General features: G+C 54.3%; 1 protein-coding gene across 2 annotated transcripts in view; it reads right to left on the bottom strand.

The window, feature by feature from the left end:
* Positions 1 to 20,056, bottom strand: part of SARDH (sarcosine dehydrogenase) — a 71,887-nt gene extending 51,831 nt beyond the window's left edge. The window contains exons 1-10 of one of the 2 annotated variants that reach the window (XM_063636780.1): positions 19,958 to 20,052; positions 19,547 to 19,746; positions 19,139 to 19,189; positions 15,683 to 16,043; positions 14,280 to 14,458; positions 13,160 to 13,339; positions 11,935 to 12,058; positions 11,636 to 11,736; positions 2,251 to 2,355; positions 646 to 775 (exon numbers count right to left, since the gene is read on the bottom strand). In XM_063636780.1, coding sequence (XP_063492850.1) covers positions 646 to 775; positions 2,251 to 2,355; positions 11,636 to 11,736; positions 11,935 to 12,058; positions 13,160 to 13,339; positions 14,280 to 14,458; positions 15,683 to 16,013 — 1,150 coding nt within the window. In that variant the 5' untranslated portion in view covers positions 16,014 to 16,043; positions 19,139 to 19,189; positions 19,547 to 19,746; positions 19,958 to 20,052. Of the gene's footprint in view, positions 1 to 645; positions 776 to 2,250; positions 2,356 to 11,635; positions 11,737 to 11,934; positions 12,059 to 13,159; positions 13,340 to 14,279; positions 14,459 to 15,682; positions 16,044 to 19,138; positions 19,190 to 19,546; positions 19,747 to 19,957 lie in introns of both variants that reach the window. The other variant, XM_055270459.2, reaches the window with a different exon arrangement.
* Between the last annotated feature and the right edge of the window lie 2,414 nt (positions 20,057 to 22,470).

Below are 22,470 nucleotides of genomic sequence, written 5' to 3'. Positions count from 1 at the left end.
ATCTGGGAGCTGAGCCCACCTTTTTGCTCCAGCCTCCTCCAGCTAAGTTCTCCTGGGGCTAGCAAGGAGGGCCAGAGTTAGGGGAATCTTGGCACAAGAGCCTTCCCCTGCTGAGCTGGCCTCCAGGTGCAAGCCGCCAAGAACAGCGGGGAGGCCAGCAGCATGGGGTCCTGGCCAGGGCAGTGCTCTCTGGGAGTGGTGGGGGCTGGGGCCGGAGGCAGGACCGGGACACACAGCTGTATAAGCCTCTCATCAGGGAAGGTCTCAGCCCTTCCATTCCTGCCTCAGCCTCACAGGGTGCTGGGATGTGGCCCACTATTCCCATTTTACAGATGAAAACACAGAATTCCAGGGACAAGTCGAGTCTAAGGATGAAGAAGCCCATGTGGGGAAGCCAGGACCAGCCACCCTTGAGGCAGGAGGAGGCTCTGGCCTCGTGCTTGGGGCAGATGACAGCCCTCGTGAAGCCCAGGCCTCTTGCCTGTAGAGAGGAATAAAGGCCACACCTAGCACCCAGGGCTGCTGGAGCTGTGCAGCCCTGGGTCCCCTGTGTGACACAGGCTGGCCTCACAGAGCATCACTACTAACAGTCGTCAGACCAAAGGACCCATGGACGCCCACCCCGGCTCCGAGGCTCTCACTCACCAGGGCCGCAGACTGTGGACTTGACTCCTGTCTTCTCCAGCACAGGGACCCTGTTGATGGCGCCTTCAATGTGTGGGGTGAACACCTCCCAGTCCAGGTCAAAGAGGCCGAAGGCAAACTTGTCTGACACCTGCCAAGGCGGGGCAGGGGGACGTCTCCTTTGTCCCCAAGAAGGCCATGCATCCCCATGCCAAACCTGCCTTGTGATGGCTGCCAGGCCAGCCTCTGCTGAATCAGATGTGTTAGAGGGCTGGTGGTCACCCACACGTCCCGGTCGTTTGTCTCCCCCACCCACCAACCCATCAGCGAGGTCTGTCTGCTCCCCCTCCCCACCCCAGCCCAGGCCTCCACCCACTCCCCTAGATCCCACCATGCCCCTTCCCTACTCACAAGCCTCCTCTGGCCCCCTGCGGCTCACAGTGGCCCCAAAGCCCTGTGTGGCATGTGCCAGCCTGCCTACCTCTACCACTGGGCCCGCCACCCGGACCTTCCTGCAGCTGTTTGGGAAGAGCAAGCTTGTGTGAGCTCAAGGCCTTCACTCCTCACTGGGGCAGTTCTTCGCCCAGACCCGGCACGCTGGTTTGTTGCCTCGATGCAGGGCTCTGCTTGGATGTCCCCTCCCTAAAAAACTCTGCCCTGACCACCCATCTAAAGGATATCCTTCTGCTCCAGTCTCTCTAGGCTGATCCTTAACCTGCTAATTTTATTCAGTGCACAATCATCTTCCAGAATTTGATTCCTTGTTCGTTTGTTTGTTTGTAACAGTCTCACTCTGTCACCCAGGCTGGAGTAAAGTGGTGTGATCTTGGCTCACTGAAACCTCCATCTCCCGGGTTCAAGTGATTCTCCCGCCTCAGCCTCCCAAGTAGCCAGGATTACAGGTGCCTGCCACCACGCCTAGCTAATTTTTGTATTTTTAGTAGAGACGAGATTTCACCATGTTGGCCAGGCTGGCCTCAAACTCCTGACCTCAGATGATCCACCCACCTCAGCCTCCCAAAGTGCTGGGATTACAGGTGTGAGCCATCTTGCCAGCCATTTGTTTGTTTATTGTATGTCTCCCAACCAAAATATATAGGCACCCAGGGTCAGGGACTTTTATCTTAGTTTCCCTCTTTCTCCAGAAATTAAAGCAGTTTTTGGCCCAAAGTAGCCACTCAGTCGTTCCATGTGTGGACTAAATGCATATACACATAGAACAGGGCTGCAGGGCTGCCCTAACCCCAGAAGCTGCCTGGGGAACAGCGCAGGCCAGGGGAAATGCCGCTGCAGCAGCTGGCTGGGAGGGCAGTGTCATTTGCTGAAGGACATGGGACTTGTGTGCTCTCATGCCCTTCTGAGGTTATCACTCCACAGTGCATAGCCCTTCATTGTTGATGTTTTGAGGCAAAGCCCTCCAGCTGCCCTGGTTCTGTATTTGACTGCCCGCCAGGACCGTCAGGGTAAGAGCAAGATGGCTTTGTGCTCGGTGGGGCCAGGGGACTGGCCACTTCTCAGGTGTGCCTCTGAGGAGCTTCAGGAGGGTAGACTTCCTGAAAGAGGCCCTCTCCACGCTGAGATGCAGCCCCAACTCCCTCCCATTATCCCAGGGCCCTGGCATCTTACCTCCTCCCAAAAGATGGGGTTGGCCTCATAGCCACCCACAGACAAGGCATCCCCTTGGAGGCGGAGGTAGACAGAGGCATCGTGATCACGGACGTTGGGCATGTTCTGGAAGGCAGAGAGAGAGGCCTTGGCATCAGCCAGAACTGGGTGGGGACTTGGTTCCCCATGCCCCCTGGTGAGCCAGCACCTCCACCCAGGGTCATGGGCTTGAGATGGTCCTCCTCGTTGTAGGACCCTGAGGACAGAGTGGACACGGGGCCTCGAGTTACACACAGTGAACGGGTCACTGCCATTCAAGCCTCTCCTTCCCCAAATCCCATAAAATAACAGCAAAAGGGGAAGAAGGAAGAAGGAATGGATTGAGGAAGAGAGCAAGGGAAGGAGGGAAGCAAAACATACAACCCACAAAGATGAGAGAACAGGCAGAGGCAACAGCAGAGGAGGGGAGATTCCAACCAACCCTGAAGGATGCAGAGTGGATGGAGGAGGGGTGAGCCTTAGCCGGGGCTGGAGGAGAGGGAGACTGAGCAAGGCAAGCCAGTGTGCCCCTCCTGCCTCCTCTTGAATCTTCAGAGCCACCCCAGGTCCCTCTGCAGGGGGTGATGCGCTTGCTCATGTATGGAAGGATCTTCCTCAGGAGAGGTGGGTCCTGAGAGGCTCCAGACGTGGGTAGAGTGGACTGCCATCCTCCCACCCCCCCCACCCCAGGAGCAGATTGGAGACTCTTCTGTGAGAGACGGAGAGGCCCAGGGAAGACTTGAGATGCTGACACCAGGGTCCCTCTAAAAGCAAAGGGCTTGCCACCCAACCTTCCTGAGAGGCTCTCCAGTCCTCCCCTCCAAGCCTCCAATCAGACTGCCGCTCACTCTCTCATAAAAATTAAACCACAAGGCCAGGCACGGTGGCTCACACCTGTAATCCCAGCACTTTGGGAGGCTGAGGTGGGCAGATCACGAGGTCAGGAAATCGAGACCATCCTGGCTAAGATGGTGAAACCTCGTCTCTACTAAAAATACAAAAAATTAGCTGGGCGTGGTGGCGGGCACCTGTAGTCCCAGCTATTTGGGAGGCTGAGGCAGGAGAATGGCATAAACCCAGAAGGTGGAGCTTGCAGTGAGCTGAGATCGCGCCACTGCACTCCAGCCTGGGTGACAGAGCAAGACTCTGTCTCAAAGTAAATAAATAAATAATAATAAATAAAACAAAACAAAACCACAGGCCAGGCACAGTGGCTCACGCCTGTAATCCCAGCACTTTGGGAGGCCGAGGCAGGAGGGTCACTTGAGGTCAGGAGTTCGAGACCAGCCTTGGCAACACGGTGAAACCCCATCTCTACTAAAAATACAAAAATCAGCTGGGTGTCATGGCACATGCCTGCAATCCCAGCTACTCAGGAGAGTGAGGCAGGAGAATTTGCTTGAACCCAGGAAGCGAAGGTTGCAGTAAGCCAAGATCACACCACTGCACTCCAGCCTGGGCAACAGAGTCTCACTCTGTCTCAAAAACACAAAACAAAACACCATGGCCAACTGGAATTTATCCTAGAAATGCAAGTTTGCTATAATGTATGAAAACCAATCAATAGAATACACCACAACAACAAATTACAGGACAAAAACCACATATTCATCCCAGTAGATGCATAAGAAATATTTGACAGAATCCAACATCTTTAATGATTTTTTTTAAAAAAGCCTCAACAAACACTTAACAAACTTGGAAGAAGGGAACTTCCTCAAAGTGCTGAAGGGCATCTACAAAAACCCACATCGAATATGATACTTCAAGGAAGAAGGATGGCAGATTTCCCCCCAAGATCAGGAATAAGAGAAAGATATCCATTCTTACCCCTTCTACCCAACATTACATTGGAGGTGTTAGCCAGGGGAGCAATTAGGCAGCAAAACTAATAAAAGGCACCCAGATTGAAAAAGAAGAAGTAAAAATATTCCTATTTGCAGATAATAAGGTCTTGTATATACAAAATCCTAAGGAAACCACTAAAAAACTACTAGCGCTCTCTCTCTCTCTCTCTTTCTCTCTTTCTTTCTGACAGTGTCTCACTCTATCGCCCGGGCTAGAGTGCAGTGGTGCCATCTCAACTCACTGCAACCTCCACTTCCTGGGTTCAAGTGATTCTCCTGCCTCAGCCTACCGAGTAGCTGGGATTAAAAGCGCGTGCCACCACGCCTGACTAATTTTTGTATTTTTAGTAGAGACAGGGTTTCACCATGTTGGCCAGGCTGGTCTTGAACTCCCGACCTCAAGCAATCCACCCACCTCAGCTTCCCAAAGTGCTGGGATTATAGGCGTGAGCCACTGGGCTCAGCCAAAAAACTAATATATTTCTATACTCTAGCATTGAATAATCTGAAAAGGAAGTTAAGAAATAATTTCATTTACGATATCATAAAAAATAATAAATATGCTTAGGAACAAATTTGACAAAAGAATTGCAAAACTTGTACTCTAAACACTAGAAAATACTTTTGAAAGAAATTAAAGAATACCTAAATAAATAGAAAGACATCTCATGTTCATGAAATGAAAGACTTATTTTTGTTAAGCTGACAACACACCCCAAATTGATCTATAGCTTCAACACAATGCCTGTCAGAATCTCAGCTAGTTTCTTTGAAGAAATTAAATAGCTGATACTAAAGTTCATACAGAGATGCAAGGGACCAAGAATACTCAAAACAATTTTGAGGCCGGGCACGGTGGCTCACGCTTGTAATCCCAGCACTTTGGGAGGCCGAGGCGGGCGGATCACGAGGTCAGGAGATCGAGACCACAGTGAAACCCTGTCTCTACTAAAAATACAAAAAATTAGCCGGGCGTGGTGGCGGGCGCCTGTAGTCCCAGCTACTCAGAGAGGCTGAGGCAGGAGAATGGCATGAACCTGGAAGGCGGAGCTTGCAGTGAGCCGAGATTGCGCCACTGCACTCCAGCCTGGGCGACAGAGCGAGACTCCGTCTCAAAAAAAAAACAAAAAAACACAATTTTGAAAAGGAAAAACAAAGTTGGAGGATTCACACTTCTTGATTCCAAACTTACCGCAAAGCTACATAATCAAGACAGTGAGGTACTAAATAAGGATAGACCTACAGATCAATGGATTAGAATTGAGAGCTGAGAAATAAACCTTCTTCTGCCAACGTGGTGGCTCACGCCTGTAATCCCAGCACTTTGGGAGGCTGAGGCGGGTGGATCACGAGGTCAGGAGATCGAGACCATCCTGGCTAACATGGTGAAACCCCGTCTCTACTAAAAAATACAAAAAATTAGCTGGGTGTGGTGGCGGGCACCTGTAGTCCCAGCTACTCGGGAGGCTGAGGCAGAAGAATGGCATGAACCCAGGAGGCAGAGCTTGCAGTGAGCAGAGATTGCGCCACTGCACTCCAACCTGGGCAAAAGAGCAAGACTCCGTCTCAAAAAAATAAAATAATAAAAAAAAAACCCTTCTTCTTCAGAGTCAATTGATTTTCAACAAGGGTGCTAAGACAATTCCTTGGGGGAAAGCAGACTTTGCAAAAAATGTTGCTGGGCCAACTGGATAGCCACATGCAAAAGAATGCAGTTGGACCCCTACCTCACACCATGCACAAAATTTAACTCGAGATGGATTACAGACATAAGTATAAGAGCTAAAACTATAAAAGCCTTAGAAGAAAATATTAGAAGTAAATCTTTATAGTCTTGGGTTGGGAAATGTCTTCTTAAATATGACACCAAGAGCACAAATGACAAAAGGGGAAAAAAAGAGATGAATTGGACATTACTAAAATTTAAAACTTGTGCTACAAACCATACCATAAAAAAGTGAAAAGGCTTTGTAATGACTTCTGGATTCTGGGGGAAAAAAAGAAAGTGAAAAGACAACCACTGAATAGAAGTTTCAACCACTGAATGGAAGAAAATGTTCATAAACCATAACAAAGGACTTGTATCCAGAATATTTAAGGAACTCCTACAACTCCATAAAAAGATAAGCAACCTTATTTTTAAATTGGCAAAGTGTCTGAGTAAACATTTCTCCAAAGAAGATATACAAATAGTTAGTAAGCACATGAAAAGATGCTCCACATCATTAGTCATTAGGGAAACGCAAATCAAACCCATGGTGACACCACCTCACACCTTCTAGGATGACCAGCATAAAAAAAGACAAAAAATAACAAGAGTTGGTGAGGATGGAGGGGAACTGGAACCCCTCCGTATACCTCACTGGTGGGAATGTAAAATGGTGCAGCTTCTTTGGAAAATAGTCCGACAGTTCGTTGAAATGTTAAATAGAGTTACCATATGACTCAGTAATTCCACTCCAATGTATAGACTGAGTATTCCTTATCTGAAATGCTTGGGACCAGCAGTGTTTCACATTTTTTTTTTTTTTGGATTTTGGGTATTTGCATTATACTTAACCTGTTGAGCATCCCCAAACCAAAAATCAAAATCCAAAATACTCCAGTGAGCATTTTATTTGAGCATCATGTTAGTGCTCAAAAAGTGTTGGATTTTGGAGCATTTTGGATTTTCGGATTTGGGGTGCTCAACTTGTATAAACTCAAGAGAAATAACAACATAGGTCCCCACAAAAATGTGCATATGGATATTCACAGCAGCACTATTCAAAATAACCAGAAACGAGAAACACCAAATGTCCACCAGTGGGTGAATGGATAAAGTGCATTCTATCCACACAATGGAGTATTATTCAGCTGCAAAAAAGAATGAAATACTGATACATGTACTACACGGACAAACCGTGAAAACACAACACCCGAAAGAAGCCAGACATCGCGTGATTCCATTTATACTAAACGTCCAGAACAGGAAACTCCATCGAGGCAGAAATCAGATTTGGGATTGCCTAAGTCTGGGGATACAGTGGGAAATGGGGAGTGATTGATAAGGGGTATGGGTTTTGGGGCATGAAGATAATGTTACACACACACACATAACAGTTACAGAAGAAACTGAGCAGCTGGGACAAAAACCATTAATAACTCCAAGAAACACAAAAAGTTGGACACTAGTTGCTCAGGAATTAACAATGTTTACATAATCAGCTGGGCATGGTGGCTCACGTCTGTAATCCTAGCACTTTGGAAGGCCGAGATGGGCAGATTGCCTGAGCTCAGGAGTTCGAGACCAGCCTTGGCAACATGGTGAAACTCCGTCTCTACTAAAATACAAAAAAAATCAGCCGGGCGTGGTGACAGGCGCCTTTAATCCCAGCTACATGGGAGGTTGAGGCACGAGAATTGCTTGAACCCAGGAGGTGGAGGTTGCAGTGAGCCGAGACTGTGCCACTGTACTCCAGCCTGGGCAACAAAGTGAAACTCTGTCTCAAAAAAAAAAAAAAAAAAGAGCAATGTTTACATAATCATAATATTGCAGACAGGAACTACTGATTTAACCAATAAACAAACCAAACCAAACAAGACCGTTTAGAAAGCAAGCAGGCATGGCGTCCACCTCCACCGTGGCTCCTCTGCACGCAAGGAACAGCCTTCTCTCAATCCCTCTGTCACCTGCCCCGGAACTGGAGATGAGCACAGGGAGATGTGACCCCTGTCCCGTCTCCGAGAGCAGGAAAGGGGATGTGCAGAGACCAGAAGGGACATTCTGGCAGATGCTCCATCCCTCTCCGCCAGGATCCCAGGAGTCCTGTTCATTGGAATAAGAACATCTGCACCAGGGGATCGTTGTCAGGCAGCACATAGAAGTTCCCAGTAACTGAGCACTGTTTAAAAATAATAATAGCCAGGCGAGCTGGCTCACACCTGTAATCCCAGGACTTTAGGAGGCTGAGGCAGGAGGATCGCTTGAGCAGTTTGAAACCAGCCTGGGCAACATAGCAAAACCCATCTCTATAAAAAACAGCCAGGAGTGGTGGCACATGCCTGTAGTCCCAGCTACTCGGGAGGTGGAGGTGGGAGGATCGCTTGAGCCCAGGAGGTTGAGGCTGCAGTGAGCTATGCTCGTGCCACTGCACTCCAGCCTGGGAAACAGAGTGAGACCCTGCCTCAACTAATAATAATAATAATAGTTATATCTTTACTTCTGCCAACACTACTACTCTAAAAACAAAGCCAGCCCCAGAGTTCCATAGAGCAGGACAGTGGGGACACCTGGTGGCCAGGGAAGCCCCTGACGTTTGTCCCAGCAGGATCCATGTCTGGTCTTTCCTGCCCCTTGCACAGATCCTGCTGCCTCTGAGCATCCAGCGGAGTGCCCAGTTCAGCATCAGCGTCCAGTGGAGCCCTGGCCTTTCCCTCCAGGCAGCAGCCTCCTGCTCTGGCTGTCCCCAGTCTGGCCCTGGTGCCACTGACTCCCTGCCTCCTGACCTCAGCCCATGCCTTCCATCTGCTTCTTTCTTCCATCTGATCCCTGCCTGATTGCTCCTGCCCTCCATGTTCTCCCCCTAAGTGCCAGCTGGTGACGACTCCACACCCCTCTGTCCTTGTCCTTGTCATCACCAGCTACCACCTCACGAGCACCTGCTGTATGCCAGGCACCACGCCCAGCTGCATCACTCTGTCCTTCCTGCAGCACGGCCTGAGGCAGTAGGGATGGTTATTACCCATTTTGCAGAAAAGGGAACCAAGGCTCAGAGCTGTGACAGACTTGCCCAGCCTGGGTAATGGAGGAGTCAGCGTTTAAACCCAGCACCTGGGCTCTTACCCACAGCTCTGCCCACGGATGAAGCAGCCGCTCCTTGCCGCTGCAAAAGTACGCCAGAGCACGACTGTGAAACCACCTAACAGCGCCCGAGCCACCTGCTTTAATGATAGCTCAGAGAGGGAAGAGATGAGCCCTAGCCACAAAGGAAGCTGTGGGCAGAGCTCTCTAGGACCCAGGCCTGGGACAGATCCTCAGAAAAGGGAGGTCCTTGGGGCCACACAGCCCTCTGACCACCCAAGAAAGATGAACCACACGTGAGACCTGAGCCCTTACCTGCCAGCTGGAGCCCCCAGGCCCCGATGTGTGTGGCTGTGTCCGATCAGGGTGGACAGCGTCCTGCTACATGAAGCTGCCACGCCCGGGGAGCTTCCTGAGCAGACAGAAATGGGCTGCACAGGTACCATGCACCCAGGAGAGGGCCCCCTACCTTGTTCTGTGGCCCATCCAAGGGTCAAACCACAGCAGGTGGGCAGGTCAGGGCCAGCGGCCTGGCTCCTTCCTCAGATTCACACCAACTGCCTAGCTGCAGCCTTTGGAAAGGACAACTTCCAGACACCTGCACATGGCCAAGTGTCAGAGGAACATGAGGGGCTTTGTGCGAAGCCCCAGATCTCCACTTTTCTCTACCAGGTCTCGGAGCTGCTGGGGCTGATGGCCATTTTCCCGTGCTCTGGTACCAGAGGCGCGCTGGGATCCGGACTGGCTTTGTAAGTAACAGCCCCTAGCTTCGCTTGAATCTTGACATATACAGGAGGGGGCAGCTGCAGGGACCTAGGCCAACTCTGCCTTGCTTCTTCCCTGGAAAGGCACCTCAAAGGCAGGCCTTGGGAGGAATCAGGGATGGAGGATGGAGCCACAGTCCTGGGCTCGGTGGACATTCTGTGGCCACCCTCCCTGAAGCCCCAGGACACAGCTCTGCCCACCTTCCCGGAGCCCACTGTGACCTGAGCGCAATCCCTGGTGGCTACCTAGGAGAGGAGGCTCTCCCCAGGGACCTGGAGCCAGGGAAGAGGCCTCAGCACTCAGCTCCGACACCCACCGTGTGACTACTCTTAGTCCCTAACCCGGCACGTGGCACCAGCCACCCGCAGTGAGCAGCTCATTCTATAGACTCATTCTATGAACGAGTGGGGCGTGGCTTGCCCAGTGCACAGGAGTCAGAGGCAGGAGCGCACTGGGACCCGGGTTCTGGCCCCATTTCGCCACCCTCTTCACCACCCTGGTCTACAAAGCAGCCAAGCCTGGTATCTCCCCGGTGACCATAGGGAAGCCAGGCTGGCACAGGGTGGCGATGGGCAGCCCCCAGGGATGAGGCTCCCAGCTCAGGGGCCCAGGCTTCCTCTCAATGGCCCCGACCCTAAACAAGGGCAGTCTGTTCTCACACTGACCCTGCCCCACAGCCTCTGGCCCTGGCTTTCTGAACGGCCATGCTCTGTGCGCGCTCCTTGTCCACCACGCCACCCTCAAGAGCCTCACCTAGATGCAGCCGCCTCCTTCAGGGAGCCTCCCCTGGTCCACTAGGGCTGGGAATTCCTATAGCCCCCGAGACCCCATCAGAGCCCTTATCAGCATGCTCTGGAATTGCACATGTACTTGTCTGTACCTCCCCCCAGCTCTACCCAGCAAGAACTAGGTCTCTGTCTGTGTTACGGCCACAGCTTCTAGAATAGAGCCTGAAACACCGAGCTCACTCAATGTCTGATGCCGGGAGGGTTCCATGGAATGTGAATGGTTGGATTAATACGTGGGTGGATGCTGGAGGAAGGGCAGAGGGAGAGATGAGTGGCTAGAGGGAGGGAGGGAGGGAGGGATGGATGGGTAGAAGGTTGGGTGGGTGGGTGGATGGAAGGATATATGAAAGAAGGGGTGGACAGATGAACATGTGGATAAATAGATGAAGAGATAGATGAAGAGATGGAGGAGGGAAGAATGGATGGAGAGATGGCAAGATGAATAGAGGGAGGGAATGAGTGCAGGGAGGAATGGATGAAGGGAAGGGAGATGGGTAGAGGGATGAGGGAATAAATGGGAGAAGGCGTAGATAGATACGGGAGTAGATGGATGGAGATACAGAGGGCTGGACAGAGAGAGGAATGAGTAAGGAGGGTTGCATGATGAATGGATGGAAAGAGGGCAGTCAGTAACAAGGTGGCAGGAAGCTCCCAGCCACCATCCCTGGAGGGAGGAGTTGAGGACAGGAGAGAAGAGAGGGCAGGAGGCACCCAGCCCCAGGTGCCAGCAGGTGCACCCAGGCCCCCAACCTCCCTTGGCAGAAGGCTCTCAGAGAGGTTATTCATGCCAGGAACCAGCACCCTCCAAGACAGGCACCCCAGGCACACTGAGAGCGTGCAAACATTCGGGGCTTCCCTGAAACTCCTGGGCACAGAACATGGCAAAAAGCTAGGCTGCCTGTGCCACGCAGGACAGGCTGGACTGTGTTCTGGGCATCAAGGAGAGGCCAGGTCCTGAGGAACAAGGGGGTCAGCCCCAACAGGGATACACCTGTGCTACCTAGTTTAGTCCTCACACCACCTGGAAACACTCCGCGTTACAATCCCTTCACAGATGAGGTGACTGAGGCTTGGGGCAGTGAGGGAACCCACAAAGGTCACGCCACCTGGGTTCAAGCTGGGATTCAGAGCCAGGTCTCTGTGCCCCCCACAGACTGACACACAACCCAGGGCTGTCCACCTACCTGAATCCCCTCAATGCGCTCGGTGACGACATAGGCATGGTGCATGGCCACCAGCGGGACCTTGACTCCAGCCATCCGGCCCACAGCACTTGCCCACACTCCTGCAGGCAGAGCACAGACAGCTCAGCTCTGCTGACACCTGGTGGGAGCTGCCTCTCAGGTGTGCACAGGCTGCCTCTGCAGACCTGTCTGCCCTAGCAGGGGCTCCGCACCCCAGAAAGAAGCCCTGCAGAGGTGGGAGCAGGTTTAGGGAGCAGCCAGCATGGCCACACAGGAGTCAGGAGAAATGCCACTCCCACCTGCACAGTTGACCACGCAGGGTGTCTGGATGGAACCATGCTGCGTCTCCACACCCGCGACCCGCCGCACCCCAAAATCATCCGTCCACACACGAATGCCGGTCACTGGGCAGTTCTCAATGACCTGGGATTGAGAGGAACTGCTTTTAAAATCCCACGGGACTCACTGGGGGGTGCTTACCACCCCACTCCAACCAAACCCTCCTTCCAGAGGGGAGCTGGGGACACTATTTCTGCTAGCAGCAGGCCCCCTGCGACACTGTCAGGGAAACAGGATGACCACAGCGCCAGAAAACTAGACCCACCCATGCCTTGACTTGGAGAACTTGAAAGTTGGGCAAGTTCTTTCACTTGACTTGTGGGGGGAACCCTCTTTTCATAACGTGAAGAAGTAGACGACTTTTTTTTTTTTAAAGCAAGATATTTGATTAATGGAAAGATGTTTGCAGTCTACTGCTTGGTAAAAAAAAAAAAATCACAAAGCAACAACAGCTTGGTTCTATTTTGCATACATATATATTTTCATAGAAAAATATTTGGAGTAAAACATACTAAAATGTCAATACTAGTTACTGCTGGGTGATTTTGACTTCTTTTTTGCTTATGTGTTTTCTTAAAATTGTTCTACAGGCCAGGGTCAGTGGCTCACGCCTGTAATCCCAGGACTTTGGGAGGCCGAAGGTGGGTGGATCACGAGGTCAGGAGATCAAGACCATCCTGGCTAACATGGTGAAACCCCGTCTCTACTAAAAATACAAAAAATTAGCCGGGCGTGGTGGCGGGTGCCTGTAGTCCCCGCTACTCCAGAGGCTGAGGCAGGAGAATGGCGTGAACCCGGGAGGCGGAGCTTGCAGTGAGCAGAGATCACGCCACTGCACTCCAGCCCGGGCGACAGAGCGAGATTCCATCTCAAACAAACAAACAAAAAAAAATTGTTCTACAATGATATGCGGAGTTGAGACAAACGCAGATACAAATTACAAGAAGGGCTTTTGCAGCAGAGGAATGGGTGCACTCACGGCACGACCTGATGTCTGTGAACAGACTGAAGGCATTGCGTCCCCTTGGCAGGAGTGGACCAGAAGGCTCAGAGAGGTCCTCACTGGCCCAAAGTCACACAGCAGTCAGAGAATGGCTCCTGTTCTCTTGCCTTCTGCTCTCGGGGTTCTAAGGCAGGAGGAGTGGGTTGGGAAAAGGGGACCCAGAGCCAGGCAGCCATCAGTACCTGTGCTCCTCGGGCAGAAGCTGCCCTGGCGAGGGTGGTACAGGTGCCAGCGGGGTCCATGGTACCGTCGTGAGGCACATACAGGGTCCCATAGAGGTCGTCCACATTCATCAGCGGGTACAGAGTCTTGGTCTCTGCCGGGCTCAGCACATGGGATTCCACACCATACGCCTTGCCCAGCTAGGGGGACCCAGGGGAGGTTAACTGAGTCCGTGGGGAGCAGACCCCTGGGCCACTCCCCTCCCCAACTGGGCATCCACAGCAAACCCCAGCCTCGCTTTCTCCCAGAAACCTTAGCCGGTCCCCAAGCCCCTGGAGCCTGTCCCTTGAATCCGCTTCAAGCATAAGAGTTAAGGAGCAGGGGATACTGCATTGAGGCAGGCTCGGGGGCCAGGCTGCCTGTGCCAATCCGACCCTCACCAGCTGTGTGACCAACCTGGGGCAAAGTCGCTTCAGGCTCACTCAGGTGAAGTGGGGGTGAGAATAGTGTATGTCATTGACAAAGAACTCAGACCAGTGCCTGGCACAAAGTGTCTATTATATAAAGTAAATAACCCTACAGGTCTAATACTTTGGGCCTGAGCGGTTTCCCAGTCAGACCAGCTGCCAAGAGAGGCCAAGATCCTCAGTTTCAGACTGTCAGATAGACCACGCCCCCACATTTGATTGGCCCAAGGACAGCCAATCAGTGTCCTCAGGCGTGGACCGCTGGGACAGGCAAGAGTTGAGCCAATCAGATTCTCTGTCTGGGAATTCTGAATGAAGCCTGGCAAAGTCTCTTTTTCCAGGTGGCACAGCCAGCAAGGGGCAGCGCTAGGGCTGGAACCCAGATCTGTCACCTGCTGGGGCTCCTTCCCTGTGGCGTGTCCTCTCGCAGCAGAAGGGTGCCCACCGACATGAGCCCCACCCCCGACCCCGCAGGAGGCAGACTCATCCACACGAGCCCCCCACCCCCAGCCCCGTAAGGGATGCGCACACGGACATGAACCCCCCGCGTACCTCCACCCTCGCAGGGAGCCCACCCCACCCCCCACAGGGGGTGCACCCACCAATATGACCCCCCAGGGATGCACCCACCCACCCAAGCCCCCCTCCTTGCCCCCCGCAGGGGAGCACACACCGACATGAGCCTCTTGTACTCGTCCAGGCGCTGCCGGTTGGACGCAATGAAGAGGCCCCCGTTCTGGATCCAGCCTGTGTGTAGTCCCGTCTCCTCCTCCAGCTCCCGGCTCACCACGCGCCGAGTGTGGGCCAGAAGCTCCACCTCCACGTCACTGGGCCTCAGCTGCCACAGCAGGCCTGCCCGGGAGGGTGGGTGCCATCACTCCCCAGGGAGGGGACTGCACCTCCTTCCCCCAGACGAATATCAGGGGATACCCTGATATTCAACTATGGGTGTCTTTCTCTGCAGGCCCTAGGGGGCCTGGAGAGGTTGTTGAGCAGGAAATAACTGGACCAAGATGAATGTGAGGGAGGTCCCGCCCTTAGGCAGTTCAGAGAGTGACACAGCAAAGGCCCCCATTTTTGGAGCACCCGTTGTGTGCCAAGCCCTGTGCTAAGCCTGTCATGCCCTATGAGGAGGCCGTGATTCTCTTATAGATCAAGTTCAAGTGGCACCAACAGTTCTGTGGCCAAAGTCACAGAGCAGGTGAGTGGAGGGGGGGCCGAGACACCAACCCACTACTGAATGAAGCCTAAATCTGCACTCTCCCCAACAAAGGCTGCCCTCCAGCAGCTGAATCTGAGTGGTGGCAGGCCAGGGGTATGGCTGGTGAAACATCAGGGAAGGGGCTATGACAGCCCAGCTAGGGGGCCAGTGAGAAGGCAAGAGCAAGAGTTGGAGCAGTGGTGTGTGGGAGCCGGCTCGCATCAACTCTCAGGAGCCCGGGGGTAAACCTCTTCCCAACTCCACAGTCAGTGACCTCATACTGGTGGCTTGCTATTGGCCAAGGTGGGAGTGTTTATACCACAGGAACTGGCCAACACTGCAGGTCAGGAGATCCAGTTTACCAGGACACCCATGGTTGAAAGGGTGAAGGCAGAAGGTCGGCTATCCTGGGACATGCACACCATAGGTGTTTAATATAGGCCCACTGGTTAGTTAGGAGAATGAGAACTGTAGAAGCCTCTGGTGCTCATGGAAGACACAGGTCTGCTTCACCCTCAATGGTCCCCATCCGTCCTCCTCCACTCCCTGGAATGCCTTCAATCCTGGTGGCTCTGTCCAGGAAAGGGGCTTCTGCCCTCTGGACAGCTGCCTGGAGTTTCCAGCCCTGGCCCCAGCTTCACTCTCCAGGCCACACAAGCAGCATCTGCTCCCTCCTCCCACCACAGCTCTTCAGAGACTCGGAGGGCAAGTGGTGCCCCCAGCTCCGCCCACCTGCAAATTGGCCATGCACCCTTCCCCAGGGTCTCTTCCCCAGGCTGGTGGTTGTGAACCAAGAACTGTCCCAGCTAGCAACGGGCTGTGGCCCCTCGTTATGTCCTATCCTTCCCTGCCCCTACCTGGCCCCCAGTCCCTACCTGCCGTGTGCCAGGTGGTCCCGGAGGTCAGCCGCTCCCGCTCCAGCAGCACCGCCCCACTCATGCCCAGCTTGGCCAGGTGGTACAGGGTCTGGCAGCCCAAGCTGCCTCCACCAATGACCACCACATTGGCTGTGCTGGGCAGGGGCCGGCTTGGGCCTTGAGCCACCACTGAGGTGCCTTGTCCCTCCTTCAGGGTCCGCTGATGCGGCACACTCTTCTCAGCTGTGGGGCCAGCTGCGCTGGACAGGTTGAATGGCCCTACGCCCCGGGTAGGGCTCTGGCGAGGATGGGCAGCGGCCACACGTAGGGCTCGACTCAGTGAGGCCATGGGGTCTCCGGGCCTCAGCAAAACAGGGAGCTGGGGAGAGAATCAGAGCTGGGTGGGGTGCAGAGGGGACATGGTGGGGGCTGTGCTGAGTACCCAGGGGAATAAGGGCCCTGTGGTGTTACCTCCCAGGGCCTTCCTCCTGCAGCTTCCCCATGGCATTCATTCATTCATTCACTCATTCATTCATTCATTCATTCTGTGTGTATGTATTAAGGGCCTGGTATGCAGTAGGCTCTGTCAGTGCCAGGGGCAACCATGGTGAGGATAGGTCCCTGCCAGCCCACAGAAAAGACAGGGAGTGCCAAGCTCTGGGTAGGAGCGGGGGTCAGGGCCACAAGGGGGGTGCAGAGAAGAGTGGTTGACATGGCTGGCAGAGATCCAAAGTGAGACCTGAGGAAAGCAGGCTGCCCCATGAGGCCGGGCAGGGAGGATGGGAGGGGACTGAGGACAGAGGACCAACAGCTGGAAAGGAGGAGCTTCAGTCTCAGGGACACTCACCTCCAGATCACAGACAGCGAGAGGCTGGGGCTGGGAGGGGGCCGTCCCGCCAGCCTCAAGAGCCCTTTCAGAGCTCAAGATGCTCCTGAGGGGCCAAGCAGCCCTAGGACCTCACAGGTCTGTGCTGGGGCAGACCCCAGGTCCTGCGGTATGGGGATGGGACCTGGGAGGCAGGAGTGCCCAGAGAAGGCGGTGGTGGTGGCACAGCAGGGCAGGGCGGGGTTTTGTTGAGGGATGGAGTCACTTACACTACCAGACAGAGAGCCAGGAGGAGGGAGAGGCATTGTGGATGCTACAGCAGTGGCCACAGGGTATCAGCAGGCAGCATTGAGATGGGGCACCCAACCCCCAAGCCTGGAGCCAGCACCTCCTCCTGGGCAGGCCCCTCCCAAACCCAGACAAGAGGTGTTGCCCCCTCATCAGCCCCAAAGCTTGGTGGGACCTAAGGTGGAAGGTGATGAAGGATGTGGTGTCCTGGCCCTGATCCCTTGGGGCCACCTGGGATTGCAGAGTAGGGGCTCAGAAGCTGGGTTAACAGGCCTTCCTCCCCTCTGCTCCTTCCCAGCTGACCTATCCCAATTCCCTCCTCCTTCAGGAAGCCCTCCCAGATCTCCCCAGCCAGAAAAATCCGATAACAATGAGAATGCAAGAGGGAGCCCTCCTTCTCAGGAGAGAAGGCGCTGATGAAGACGGATGTCTCCTTGGGTGCGAGCGAAGCAGGACAGGCTGTCAAAGGAGTCACCATGTCCTGGGGACACAGCAACCGTGGTGACTGCAATCAACACAATCAGCCTCCATATTTGCATTGTAACTGAGCTCGTGTTAACTGAGCTCATTCAAGCAAAGCTGTCTGCAGTAGGGCCTTTCCCCTGGAGAAGGCACGCGCACATTGATTTTACCTGTCCTCAAACTGACCCTTTGCTCATTCTAATAGTAAAAAAACACATCCCTGGGTGGAGATTTTAAGATGCTAATGAGGCCGCGCTCCGTAGCTCACGCCTGTAATCCCAGCACTTTGGGAGGCCGAGGCAGGCAGATCACCTGAGGTCAGGAGTTTGAGACCAGCCTGACCAACATGGAGAAAACCCATCTCTACTAAAAATACAACATTAGCCGGGTGTGGTGGCGCATGCCTGTAATCCCAGCTACTCGGGAGGCTGAGACAGGAGACTTGCTTACACCCAGGAGGCAGAGGTTGCAGTGAGCCGAGATTGTGCCATTGCACTCCAGCCTGGGCAACAAGAGTGAAACTCCATCTCAAAAAAAAAAAAAAAAAAAAAAAAGATGCGAATGAGACATGTGACACATGAACAAGCATGTACAGCTACCACATGTGCACCCAGAGGACCTGCCATCACATGCTGCCTAGTAACCTCTCTTCCTCTCTTTCCACCCGCTTATGAATAATTGTGGAAGACTCCCTGAAAGGGGGTTTCTCCAGCAATCGTCAACGCTGCCTCACCCTCAGGAGCAGCACCCCCCCGGAATCCTTTCTCTCCCAGGGTGCATCTGCACCTAACTTTTCAAAATGTTCTTTTTCCTTTGCAATAAATTGCTCTATGCTGCAGCTCTTTCGCTGTGTGTCTCATGTTTAAATTCTTTTTTTTGAGAAAGAGTTTCATTCTGTCATCCAGGCTACAGTGCAGTGGCATGATCTCAGCTCACTGCAACCTCTGCCTCCTGGGTTCAAGCGATTCTCCCACCTCAGCGTCCCGAATAGCTGGGATTATAGGTACATGCAACCATGCCTGGCTAATTTTTGTATCTTTAGTAGAGACAGGGTTTCACCATGTTGGCCAGGCTGGTCTTGAACTCCTGACCTCAGGTGATCCGCGTGCCTCAGCCTCCCAAAGTGCTGGGATTACAGGCATCAGCCACTGTGCCCAGCCTAAATTCTTTAAACTAAGAAGTTAAGAACCAAGGTCTCACAACAGCCCTCAATGGAGGGGTGGGGTGGTGTCCTGCCCAATGTGCACCTCCACTGCCCTTTTCTGGGATCTGCAGGAAAAGTGAAAGGGATGTGGCTGTGATTCAAGGTGTGAAGTGCTGTGCCTCCTACGTCAGTACCAATGACTGATGTAATTAGCTAAGAAAGTCAGCCTCCTTTTTCAAGAGTGGACCATAGCTATACACGTTCATTCACTCTCATTGAACACCTATAGACACATGATAACGTCTCTACTTCACAGCAGGGGAGTCTGACACATGGAGAGGCTCCCTGAGGTGACCAGGGTCCCAGGGCCTCCATGTGGCCGTGCCGGGGACTCTCTCCTGCCCCCTCTTCTGACCATCCCAGGGGGACTCAGGACCCACTGCCACACCCTGTCCCACCTGAACTGTGGGCACTGCCGAAGCCCTGATGAGGTGCAGAACCCTGTCCTAGGCACAATGGGGATGTGAGGGGGATCCCAGCTCTCAGGCTGGTCAGGGCTGTCCCCCATCTCCTGCACCGGTGCCCCATCCCAAGGGAGGGAGCAGGGAGTCTGATTGGAGCGGCATAGGGGAGTGCGGAGGTGTTGGAGATTGTCCTCAGCATCTCAGCCCTCAGTGTGTCAGCCCGCCTGCCTCCTGCCTGCAGAGGTAGCCCCGGACAAGGAGGCATGCCTCCTGCGCGTGTCTGTACATACCTTCAGTCCTTGAAGGTTCACAGTCTTCCAGGAGCCCCCAGAAGTGGTGCCCTACCAGGGGAAAGCCAGCTTGAGTGGCACCGAGGAAGGCTCTCCAAGGCTGAACACCCCCACCCCACCCCCCACCATGGTGCCACCCGGCACAGCACACCTGGTCAGCTCTGGGCAAAAGCCTCCCTCCTCCTTCCGACTGTGCCCAATGCGATGGCTGCTGGCGCCGGAGGCTGCCACGTGCCCCTTCACCACCTGCCTGGTCAGTCAGGGCTCTCCTGACTGCCAGACTGGGGGCTGGGGGCTGGCAGCGGCCCCGGTGGGGACAGCCCGGAGCCTCTCCTGCCTGCCACCTCCCTGGAAACAGCTGCCTCCACATTAACCCGCTCTCTTGCCCCCTCCAACTCTGTCCCGTACCTGAGTCAGCTTCCCAGGAGTGAGGGCTGAGGACAGTCCTGGGCTTGGGATCAGACAGACGGGTGGGGGTTTCGTCACAGGACTGGGGCCTTGAGCAACAACTTAACCTCACTGCAAAGCAGGGGACCCAGGAACGCCCTCCTCCTCCCAGGCTCAGGGGGTGGCGGAGGTCAAGTGAGGAGAGCGCCTGGCACCTTCGCCTGGTGGGGGAAGGCAGACTGTTGTGGGGAGGAGCGGCGGGGGGCGGGGAGGCAGCTGCCCATATGGTGAACCCTGGTCCTGCTCATGCAGCTGGATAGTCCCTGCAGCCAGAGGCAGAGGGAGATCCCAGCCAGCTCCCACCAGGCCCAGCCCCGCCCACATAGGGGAGGCCGCAGCCTTGTCCCTTCCTGAGGGTGTACCTCCAAGTACCTCTAGTCAGCTGCAGCGCCCCTCGGCCCTAAGAGTGCTTGGCCCAGCAGAGGTGCCTTCACCTTCTTGCTTCCCAAGCAGCGGCCTAGCCGGAACTCCAGGCCTCCCCAGCCCCCCACCCTCGCTGCCAGCCCCATGTCGCCGCCCAGGATCTGGGCGGAGCGTACCGCCCACCACCGCGGCTTCTTGGCCAGCTTAGTCCGGGCTTCTAGGCCAGCCGTGTGGGCAGCTCCCCCTGAGGGTGGCAGAGCAGGACTGTGAACCCCATGCCCCATTACCCGTAGGCGACCTGGCAGTCAGCCTCCCGCTCCAACCCTCATTTCCTCGTCTCTGAAACAGAGGCATCAGGGTTGCTGCAGTGAACCCAGGCACCCCTGCCTGCTGGAGCCTGCCTGAGCTCCCCACGCCCAAAAGGAGCTACGCACAGGCAGGGTGGGCAGGAAAGGTGGGGTCAGCAGCAGCTTGGGCCAGGGGCCCATCCATCGCAGGGAGGCTCCTTTGGTGAGGTCATCTCAGCACATGCCCCAGTTTGCTCACCCCCAGGGACGGGACGCTCTCTGCCTTCAGAGGCGAGTGAGAAGGCCTGGGTCAGCTTCCCAGGGACAGGGTCTCCTGGTCTGTCTGTGTCCTGCTTTCCCAAGCTCCCAGACCCCTCTGGTGTTTGGGGAGACGCCCCCGAGCCACTGGCTTTTACTGCACAGCACATAGGCCCCAGGGTAGGGATTCCAGCCTCCATTGACTGTTGGGGACAACAGTGCCCAGGGAGGGGGCCACACAGCAAGCTGGTGGAGGAGGCAGACTGGATGCTGCAGCCTGACTCTGGGCTGGGGCAAATACCCATTCCCAGACAGAAGTAGACACCCAGAGGAGGTGTGTGGAGGAAACCCAGAAAGAATACACCTCTGGATGCCCAAAGAATCAGAACAGGTGCTGATGTAAAGTAAGATCTCCTCCTCGTGCTGGATCAAAGACAGGGGCATTTCAATGGCAGTCTGTTAATATTGTAGTGATGCCAGCTGCCAATACCGGAAGCGATCATATAGTAAACTGCTGTAATTAATACCAATCGAATCATTGTGTTCTTATTCACACCGAGGATGTACGACTGTCTTGTTGCCAGCTTGTCTATCCTCTACATTTGCTGAACGCCTAATGTATACAAAGCACTGCTGGGAAACCTACAGTGACATCTAAGACCCAGCCCCTGCCCTCGAGGGGCTCAGGGTCCACGAAGCAGACAGATCCAGGGAGAGGCATGACACCATGAGGCTGGCTTCCCTCCAGCAGGGAATCCAGGAGGACCTCTTAGAGGAGGGGGCCTGGGCTCAGGGCCTGACCATGTGCCGACACCATTCTCAGTCCCTGCCTCAAAGGCAAAGGGCCCACTGGCTTAGGCCCCTGGCTGCCTAGTGGAAAGCTGGCCCCACCAGTTTGAGGCTTACCTGGGGTGGTGTGGGGGTCCTGGGGCAGAGGACCTCTTCTTTGGATGGTGTGGCTTGCCCAGCGGCCTGAGCTAGGGCTGTTCTCGCCCAACAGGGTGACGAATGAGCTCAAGAGGGCAAGGAAGGAGTGTGGCCTGAGTTCTTCCAGGAGCCCTGGACATGCAGGTGCATCGGAGAGAGATGCAGCGGTCACCACAGCCCCAGGGCAGTGGCCGGGTAGCCCACACCTCTCCTGTCCCTGCACTCAAAGACAAGTGGCAACTGTTGCAAAACTGTTACAAGCCAAGAGGGCAGCACAATGACCCTGCACTTTGGACAAGGGGTGGTGGCTGGGGGCTGGTCCTGGCCTGTTAGCTGTCTGTTAGCATCGTAGGATTTTCATCCAGCAGGGCCTGTTAGCACCCAGCTCAGGTCTGGGAGAGGTGGAAAGGCTGTCTCCCCCCAGGGACTAGTAGTCACAGCTCTGGAGGGGCCAGGCTCCAGAAAAAGAGGCCAAGACAGGGTCCTGTACGATCTCGGGGTGGTCTCATCACCTCTCCCTTTGCTGAGACTTAGTTTTCCCATCTTGGAACAGGAGGCTGGAAGCCCTGCCATGTCAGTTTCACAGAAGCCTTGTAAATTTCCCTGAGTAAATTTCCTTCAGTCCTGCTCTAGATCACACCAACAGAGGGGCTGCCACCTCAAAGAAGTCACCTCCACCACTTGATCACGGTGCATGATCTTTTTAATGTGCTGTTGAATTTGGTTTGCTAATTTTTTTTTTTTTAGACGGAGTCTTGCTCTGTCGCCCAGGCTGGAGTGCGGTGGCACAATCTCAGCTCACTGCAACCTCTGCCTTCCCGGTTCAAGCGATTCTCCTGCCTCAGCCTCCCAAGTAGCTGGGATTATAGGTGTGCACCACCATGCCCAGCTAATTTTTTCTATTTTTAGTAGAGACGAGGTTCCACCATGAATGGCCAAGCTGGTTTTGAAAGGGGCCGGGCGGAGACCAAACTGCACTGGTCGCAGTCAAGAGATCTTTACTGGAGGTATCGAGCGGCACCACGCAAGGAGAAGGAAGAGAAGAGAGAG

Source organism: Symphalangus syndactylus, chromosome 3 (assembly GCF_028878055.3).
Source record: "Symphalangus syndactylus isolate Jambi chromosome 3, NHGRI_mSymSyn1-v2.1_pri, whole genome shotgun sequence".
NCBI lineage: Eukaryota > Metazoa > Chordata > Mammalia > Primates > Hylobatidae > Symphalangus > Symphalangus syndactylus.
This window is presented reverse-complemented; position numbering and strand designations above follow the sequence as displayed.